Consider the following 9979-nt stretch of genomic DNA (forward strand, 5'->3'; position numbering starts at 1 on the left):
CCGGAAACATCAGAGGAATGTATGATGGCATGAAGAGAGCTCTTGGGCCAACCATCAAGAAGATCACCCCCCTCAAATCTAAATCGGGGGACATAATCACTGACCAACGCAAACAGATGGACCGCTGGGTTGAGCACTACCTAGAACTGTACTCCGGGGAGAATGCTGTCACTGAGACTGCCCTCAATGCAGCCCAGCCTCTACCAGTCATGGATGAGCTGGACATACAGCCAACCAAATCGGAACTCAGTGATGCCATTGATTCCCTAGCCAGCGGAAAAGCCCCTGGGAAGGACAGCATTACCCCTGAAATAATCAAGAGTGCCAAGCCTGCTATACTCTCAGCACTACATGAACTGCTATGCCTGTGCTGGGACGAGGGAGCAGTACCCCAGGACATGCGCGATGCCAACATCATCACCCTCTATAAAAACAAAGGTGACCGCGGTGACTGCAACAACTACCGTGGAATCTCCCTGCTCAGCATAGTGGGGAAAGTCTTTGCTCGAGTCGCTCTGAACAGGCTCCAGAAGCTGGCCGAGCGCGTCTACCCTGAGGCACAGTGTGGCTTTCGTGCAGAGAGATCGACTATTGACATGCTGTTCTCCCTTCGTCAGATACAGGAGAAATGCCGTGAACAACAGATGCCCCTCTACATTGCTTTCATTGATCTCACCAAAGCCTTTGACCTCGTCAGCAGACGTGGTCTCTTCAGACTACTAGAAAAGATCGGATGTCCACCAAAGCTACTAAGTATCATCACCTCATTCCATGACAATATGAAAGGCACAATTCAACATGGTGGCTCCTCATCAGAGCCCTTTCCTATCCTGAGTGGTGTGAAACAGGGCTGTGTTCTCGCACCCACACTTTTTGGGATTTTCTTCTCCCTGCTGCTTTCACATGCGTTCAAATCCTCTGAAGAAGGAATTTTCCTCCACACAAGATCAGGGGGCAGGTTGTTCAACCTTGCCCGTCTAAGAGCGAAGTCCAAAGTACGGAAAGTCCTCATCAGAGAACTCCTCTTTGCTGACGATGCTGCTTTAACATCTCACACTGAAGAATGCCTGCAGAGTCTCATCGACAGGTTTGCGTCTGCCTGCAATGAATTTGGCCTAACCATCAGCCTCAAGAAAACGAACATCATGGGGCAGGATGTCAGAAATGCTCCATCCATCAATATTGGCGACCACGCTCTGGAAGTGGTTCAAGAGTTCACCTACCTAGGCTCAACTATCACCAGTAACCTGTCTCTAGATGCAGAAATCAACAAGCGCATGGGTAAGGCTTCCACTGCTATGTCCAGACTGGCCAAGAGAGTGTGGGAAAATGGCGCACTGACACGGAACACAAAAGTCCGAGTGTATCAGGCCTGTGTCCTCAGTACCTTGCTCTACGGCAGCGAGGCCTGGACAACGTATGCCAGCCAAGAGCGACGTCTCAATTCATTCCATCTTCGCTGCCTTCGGAGAATACTTGGCATCAGGTGGCAGGACTATATCTCCAACACAGAAGTCCTTGAAGCGGCCAACACCCCCAGCTTATACACACTACTGAGTCAGCGGCGCTTGAGATGGCTTGGCCATGTGAGCCGCATGGAAGATGGCAGGATCCCCAAAGACACATTGTACAGCGAGCTCGCCACTGGTATCAGACCCACCGGCCGTCCATGTCTCCGTTATAAAGACGTCTGCAAACGCGACATGAAATCGTGTGACATTGATCACAAGTCGTGGGAGTCAGTTGCCAGCATTCGCCAGAGCTGGCGGGCAGCCATAAAGACAGGGCTAAATTGTGGCGAGTCGAAGAGACTTAGTAGTTGGCAGGAAAGAAGACAGAGGCGCAAGGGGAGAGCCAACTGTGCAACAGCCCCAACAAACAAATTTCTCTGCAGCACCTGTGGAAGAGCCTGTCACTCCAGAATTGGCCTTTATAGCCACTCCAGGCGCTGCTTCACAAACCACTGACCACCTCCAGGCGCGTATCCATTGTCTCTCGAGATAAGGAGGCCCAAAAGAACACTTATTCCTACCACATCCCCACCTGTCTATATTTCCCTACAACCTACCTATACTAGGGGCAATTGCTAATGGCCAATTTACCTATCAACCTGCAGGTCTTTGCCTTAAATCTGTGCCCTCTGGTTATCAACCCTTTGGCCATTGGAAACTTTCTTTTTATTTACTCTATCTAACCCCTTCAAGGTTTTAAACACCTCCATCAAATCATCTTAGTCTTCTGCGCTCGAAAGAAAACAACCCCAGCTTCTCCAGTCTATGCACATAACTGTAATCCCTCATTGCTGGATCCATTCTAGTAAATTTCTCTTTTATACCATCTCCAAAGCCTTCACATCCTTCATAAAGTGTGGTGCCCCAAACTGGACACAATACTCTCATTGGGGCCAAACTAGTGTTTTATATAGGTTGAGCATAACTTTCTGGCTTTTGTACTCTATGTCCCTATTTATAAAATCCAGGATTTCATATGCTTTATTAACTACTTTGTTAACTAGTTCTGCCACCTTCAAAGATTTGTGCACAAACACCCATGTCTCTCTCTTCATGGTCCAACTTTAAAATTGTACCATTTAGCATGTATTGCCACTCTTCATTCTTCTGACCAAAATGGATTACTTCAGACTTTTTTGCATTGAATTTCACCCTCCATGTGTCTGCCCATTCCACGAGCCTGTCTATGTCCTCTTGAAGTCTACTCCTATCTTGCTCACAGTTTACTACACTTCCAAGCTTTGTGCCATCTGCAGATTCCAAAATTGTGTCCTCTATATCTCCAAGTCATTAATGTATATCAAAAGCAACAGTGGTTTTAGTACTGAACCTTGGAGGAACTCTACTGTATACCTTCCTCCAGTCCGAAAGACAGCCATTCACCACAACTCTGCTTTCTATTCCTGAGCCGATTTTGTAGCCATGCTTCTACTGCCCCTTTTTATCCCATGTGCTTCACTTTTGTTAACAAGCCTAATATGTGGTACTTTATTAAATGTCTTTTGAAAGTCCATGTACACAACATTAACTAAACTGAAATAAAAACAAGAAATGCTGGAACCACTCAGCAGGTCTGGCAGCATCTGTGGAAAGAGAAGCAGAGTTAACGTTTCGGGGGTTCCGAAGAATGGTCACTGACCCGAAACGTTAACTCTGCTTCTCTTTCCACAGATGCTGCCAGACCTGCTGAGTGGTTCCAGCATTTCTTGTTTTTATTTCAGATTTCCAGCATCCGCAGTATTTTGCTTTTATTAACTAAACTGCCCTCATCCGCCCTCTCAGTTACATCATCAAAAAACTCAGTCAGGTGACCCGCCAAGAAGTCAGCCTCATTGACAGGTTTGGCTTCCAGTTGGGCAGGGACCGCTCCAGAGCAGGCCACAGGATCAGGTTGGGGTCTATATGTGACCCTGGGGAAAGGTGCAGTGGATGGATCTGATGGAGAGGAGCTTGGGCAACCAAGGGAAGCATACCTGCTTCTCCTGACCTACAGATGGTGCTGAAAAAGGCACGTAGTTCTCCCTGAAGCTCCCTGAGACTTGGCCATTCACCATAAAATCTGTAAAGCAGGTTAATTCAGAGGCTGCCAGCCTCATTAGCATATTTAAAATGCTAACCTGCCTCTTGGAAGTGGGTTGGCTGCCCACCCCTTGTCTTGCCTCAGTAAAACACAGAAGTTGGCAGGTTGGAACCAGCTACCTAATGCATAATAACATAAGAAATAAGAGCAGGTGTAGGCCATTCAGCTCCTCAAGTTTGCTCTGCCATTCAAAAAGATCATGGCTGATCTGATCATGGCCTCAACTCCACTTTCCTGCTTGCCTCCTATAACCTTTGACCCTTGTAGATAAAAAATCTGTCTAACTCCGCCTTGATTATATTCAATGACTCAGCTTCCACTACTCTCTGGAGTAGAGAATTCCAAAAATTATCGCCCCTCTGAGAGAAGAAATTCCTCCTAATCTCTGTTTTAAATGGGAGATTCCTAATTCTGAAGCAGTGTCCCCTATTTCTAGATTTCTGCCACAAGGGGAAACATCCTCTCAGCATCTAGTTTGTTAAACCACCTCAGAATCTTGCATGTTTCAATAAGATCATCTCTCATTCTTCTAAACTCCAATGAGTATAGGCTCAACTTTTCCTCATAAGTAGCGCCCTTCCAAATTCATTGCCATGAAAAATGCGTCATGGACTGTGAAATCTCGGGTCCTCTGTGAAATTGGCCATTTTACAAACTTCCCGTGTTTTACTGATTGACGCAACACTCAGCTCGCTGATTGCTAGATGAGGAAGGGCTTCCTGTGCAGTTTTGAGAGAAGCAGTCTCAAGTACTAGCGAGACGGTGAGAATTCCAGAATGAGCAAATCAAAAACCACCACAACCATTACTGCAGTACATCGAGTGAAATAATTCAGAAGCCAAATTCTGCCTACCGATGATGTATACTGTTTCGTACAAGCTGCAGTGTTTCGTTGGATCACACACAGCAGGCAGTAGTTCAGTGCCACTCTCAGTCCGAAAGCCATCGCAGCAGAAAGAACGCATCTGACGCTACTGGAAAGGGAACTTGGGGGGGGTGGGGGGGAAATAAACAAGCAACAATTTTATTTCTTTTTACATTGGAACTTGTGGATGTTTTTGCAAGCGGCAACATACTATTGGAAAACTTGATCACCCAAAGCTGTGGACATTCATTCAACGTAATGTGAAAAATGGTGATTGTTTGCTGAGTTTAAATAAACAACAACCGGACTACCTACCGAAGGTTTCTGCTATACATTGTGAGGACAATTCCAACAAACTCTGTGGATGCGGAGAGAGTTGTATCTAAACACGGACAGGTGTTCACAGCGCAGAGACGGAATGAAGAGACAGTTGCAGGTTGCTCCATGCTCACGTTCAACCACTGACTTCAGTGAGTAAAGAATGTGACCTGTTTATAGTCAGCTTTTTACCATAGTTTTTGAGTATACAATAAATGCCATTTGAAACCAGAAACCTTTGCCTTTTTTGTTTAAAATAGATCATTTTCATGGTTTGTTGTGACACCATGTAATTTATGATTTAAATATGTGAAATTGTGAAATTCACGATTCTCAAAAAACAGTGACCATGAAATTTGTAAAATTTTACCATGAATTTGGTAGGGCCCTGCTCTTAAGGCAACCCCTTCATCCCAGGAATCAACCTATTGAACCTTCTCTGAACTGCCTCCAATGCAAGTGTATCCCTTCTTCAATAAATTTTCTCAATTTAACCCCTCACCCGCACCCAATTGCGCACACTCACCCGTGTTATTTTTACCCTTTTTCCTGAAATTTTTAGCCTCACTTCCCTCAGCAACCTAGGATGTGTCCCATCCCAACCAGATGACTTATCTACTTTTAGTACTGTCTAAGCCTTTCGAGCACCTCTTTATCTATATCTCATCTGGATCCGGCAACCACATTTACCATAGCTTTGGCAAAGTCATAGAGTCGTACAGCATAGAAACAGGCCCTTCAACCCACCGCGTCCATGCCGACCATAATGCCTATCTATTCTAATCCCACCTGCCTGCATTAATTCCATATCCCTCTATGCCTTTCTCATTCAAGAGAATTCCAAAGATTCACCACCCTCTGAGTAAAGAAATTCCTCCTCATCTCAGTCTCAAATGGCTTTCCCCTTATTCTGAGACTGTGCCCCCGTGTACTAGACTCACCAACCAGAGCAAACATCTTATCCTGATCTACCCTGATGGTCATTGTCTGTCACGCCCTGTAAGAATTTTGTAAGTTTCAATGAGATCACCTATCATTCTTCTAAACTCTAGAGAATACAGGCCCAGTTTCTGCAATCTCTCCTCATAAGACAATCCCACCTTCCCAGGGATTAGTCTGGTGAACCTCTGTTGCACTCCCTCTAAGGCAAGTATATCCTTCCTTAGATGAGGAGACCAAAACTATACACAATACTCCAGGTGCGGTTTCACCAAGGCTCTATACAATTGCAGCAAGACTTCTTTACTCCAGTACTCAAATCCCCTAGCAATGAAGGGCAACATACCATTTGCCTTCCTAATTGCTTGCTGCACCAGCATACTGGCTTTTATTGACTCATGAACAAGAATACCCAGGTCCCTTTGGACATCAACACTTCCCAACCTCTCACCATTTAAGAAATCCTCTTCCTTGGCAAACACTGATGCAATGTAGTCATTTAGTACTTCAGCCATGTCTTCTGTCTCCACCAATAGATGCCCATTTTCGCTGTTAATTGACCCCACTGCTCCTTTGACAACACTTTTACTGTTAATATGCCTATAGATGATCTTTACATTCTATTTGTGTTTATTTTGGCCCAAGATGTTCTTTTGAATTTGATACATTATCCTTTTTAAAGTGATGTTCAGAATGATAGCTGAAGAGCCACTTGGGTGATAGGAAGGGAAGAAACATTGGCAATGTTCATATTGTAGAAAGTACTTCATTTGTTTTATTGGCCCTATATATATGGTGCATGTAGATAAAGAAGAAATCTTCTATCAATGTGGGTTTCTGTTCTGTTCCTATTCACAGTAGTTCTTTGTCTGGTCCACAACTTTAATAATTGTAGGCACCAAAAATTATTTTAACCAGACGGCTAATTATATGTATCTTGCTATTATAATCGTTTTTTATTAATCATGTTTTTTGGCAGAAGAAATTGCACATATATTCGTTTCAGCTGGATTGAAAGAAGTTCAAAATTTAATGGATCGACGACTCCAAGTTAACCGCAAAAAGAGAATCGCAATGCACCGTATTTGGGTGCAATGCAAATACCAAAAGCCCTCTATAAAATGTTAAAATAGATATCTTCAATCTTAATTTATGGATCTCCTTTAAACAGTGTTGCTCCAGGTGGAAAAATTGTCACTATTCTGTTAGTTTCTTATATACCTTTAAAGTATTGGCATATTTTATCCTTATTTCTTCACTATCCAATTTGTCTTTTGTGTACTACAGTGTATCTGCAAGAGGCTATTAAAGTTTGTTTGACATACTTGACTGTGCTGTGTGCCAATTTTTGCATATGGAAAAGATACTTAAACAACTTCTCAAAGGTGCTGTATGCCAGAATGTATTCTCTCAAATATCAGCGATATAGCCATCAGTTCCGTTAGATTGGAAAATAGCGAATGTAACTCCTTTATTCAAAAAGGGAGAGAGACAGAAAGCAGGAAATTACAGGCCAGTTAGCTTAACATCTGTCTTAGAGCAAATGTTAGAAGCTCTTATTAAAGACATTATAGCAGGGCATTTAGAAAAAAGTCACGGTAATCAGGCAGAATGAACATGGGTTTTGTGAAAGGGAAATCATGTTTAACCAATTTATTGGAGTTCTTTGAAGGAGTTACATGTGCTGTGGATAAAGGGGAACCGGTGGATGTACTGTACTTAGATTTCCAGAAGGCATTTGATAAGGTGCCACAGCAAAGGTTATTGCAGAAAATAAAAGCTCATAGTGTAGGGGGTAACATATTGGCATGGATAGAAGATTGGCTAGCTAACAGGAAACAGAGAGTAGGCATAAATGGGTCATTTTCTGTTTGCAAAATGTAATGAGTGGTGTGCCACGGGAATCTGTGCTGGGGCCTCAACTTTTTACAAATGATATAAATGACTTAGATGAAGGGACCAAAGGTACGGTAGCTAAATTTGCTGACGACACAAACATAGGTAGGAAAGTAACTTGTGAAGAGGACATAAGGGGGCTACAAAGGGATATTGATAGGTTAAGTGAGTGGGCAAAGACCTGGCAAATGGAATATAATGTGGGAAAGTGGGAAATTGTGCACTTTGGCAGGAAGAATAAAAAAGAAGCATATTATTTAAATGGTGAGAGATTGCAGAGCTCTGAGATGCAGAGGGGTGTCCTAGTGCCTGATTCGCAAAAGGTTAGTATGCAGGTACAGCACGTAATTAGGAAAACTAATAGAATGTTGTTGGTTATTGCGAGGGGACCACCACATCTGCAGTACTGTGTACAGTACTGGTCTCCTTATTTAAGGAAGGATGTAAATGCGTTGGAGGCAGTACAGGGAAGGCTTACAAGACTAATACCTGGAATGGATGGGCTGTCTTACGAGGAAAGATTGGACAGGCTATGCTTGAATCTGCTGGAATTTAGAAGAGTAAGAGGCTACTTGATTGAAACATATAAAATCCTGAGGGGTCTTGACAGGGTGGATGTGGAAAGGCTGTTTCCCCTTGTGGGAGAATCTAGAACTATGGGTCACTGTTTAAAAATAAGGGGTCGCCCATTTAAGACAGAGATGAGAACTTTTTTCTCTGAGGGTCGTGAGCCTTTGGAATTCTCTTCCTCAAAAGACGGTGGGAGCAGAGTCTTTGAATATTTTTAAGGTAGATAGATTCTTGATAAGCAAGGGGGTGGAAGGTTATCGGGATAGGTGGAAATATGGAGTAATCAGTTCAGCCATGAACTTATTGAATGGCAGAGCAGCCTCGAAGGGCCGAGTGGCCTACTCCTGCTCCTAATTTGTATGTTCGTATGTATAAGATTACAACTGTAGCAGCATCATAGTTATTTGAGATTAACAACCCTCAATGTTTAGAACAGGAAAAGGTATCGCCACATACAGCTGTATATCAGCACTCCATATCCATTCAATAGGTCTATGTTGGTTATCACTGGGTTCCTGCTGGTGGAACTCACCACTGTTTACTTGCAGGCAGCTCTGCTTTTTATAAACAGGCATTTAAATGCAGATTAATGATAATTTGCTAAATTACTGTTGCTTGAAAATTATTGTTACTTGTAAAATCTATTGCACATCCAGTCCAGTTCCAAGCCTTTGTGCTCATTTCAACCAAATGATTGATTTTGAGGCCTCTGTCTTTCCACTCTGTTACACCAGCTAATTACCAAAGGGAAGTTTTGTAAGTTGCATTCATAGCACACAAAGAAAAATGCCAATGAGACCACGAGTTTGTCCTTCTGTAGAAACCTGTATTCTCTTCATGACAGCATCTAACTGCTTCTTGGATGATGAGATTTTGTCCCTTCATCCTACTCAGGAGACTGCTCCAGTTATTAATCACTACTCCTAACAGTAGTTCTGAACTTGCCATTAACAAGTTTATACTTGCATCTTCTTATTCTACAGCTGTGGTTTAACTTGAAATCATACTTTGATTAATCTGTTGTAATCCACTCTTATGCATCTTTAAGGTTCTCTCACATTCCCCTCTTTTAAAAAGTGAGGATCAGTCTCATGTTCCTTCTCTACATCATTTCCAGGGCTTGGGTTTCTCCCTTATGCTTTGGCGCCCAGAACACACTTAGTTGACTAAACGTGTCCCACTTTTTTTCCAAAGTGTAACAGGTTTCATTTATCTGTATTGAATTTCGTCTGCCATTGTTCTGCCCACTAGCAAACGTTGTCTAGATTCTTCTTTAGTTCCTTGACTGCTGTATCAGAAACAGCTGTTCCCTACCACTTCCAATTTGGCATCATTTGCAAAGTTGGATCACATTGCAACTGTTGAATCATAGGGTATGATTTTAATGTGCAGGAATGTGTGGGTTTTGGGAGCAGGTGAGGATTAAAAAAACTGGCTAAATGGGCAGCGCGTTGGGAACCTGGCTCCAGCTTGTTGATTTCCAGGTTTTACTGAAGCATGTTTGGCTGTGTGTGAGCAATCCCTGGGGAGAGGCAGCTTGCAACTTAACACGTGCTCAATTAGAGAGATGTTGAGATGGATTTTGAATTTTAACTGAGTCTATGGATTTCCTGAAACTTTCCAGTCAGAGCAATGTGAGTACACAACAGCAACAGAGAGCTGAAGCTATGCCAGCGAAAATGCCAATAATCATAGAATCAAAGACGAGTGCAGGACGGAAGAAGGTCTTCGGCCCATCAAGTCTGCACCAGCTCTTTCAAAGAGCAATTCTGTTAGTTCCACTTCCCTGCTCTTTCCCCT

The 9979-nt window shown here is 43.2% G+C and overlaps 1 protein-coding gene across 4 annotated transcripts in view; it reads left to right on the top strand.

Moving 5' to 3' along the window:
• The window catches only part of mettl8 (methyltransferase 8, methylcytidine), a 65661-nt gene extending 58624 nt beyond the window's left edge, over positions 1–7037 (top strand). For 2 of the 4 annotated variants that reach the window (XM_068035350.1, XM_068035352.1), the window contains one exon: positions 6693–7037. In XM_068035350.1, the coding sequence (XP_067891451.1) occupies positions 6693–6841 (149 nt within the window). In that variant the 3' untranslated portion in view covers positions 6842–7037. The remainder of the gene's footprint in view (positions 1–6692) is intronic. The other 2 variants (XR_010975341.1, XM_068035351.1) reach the window with 2 other exon arrangements.
• The last annotated feature ends 2942 nt before the right edge of the window (positions 7038–9979 follow it).

This window comes from Heterodontus francisci, chromosome 7, assembly GCF_036365525.1.
Source record: "Heterodontus francisci isolate sHetFra1 chromosome 7, sHetFra1.hap1, whole genome shotgun sequence".
Taxonomy (NCBI): Eukaryota; Metazoa; Chordata; class Chondrichthyes; order Heterodontiformes; family Heterodontidae; genus Heterodontus; species Heterodontus francisci.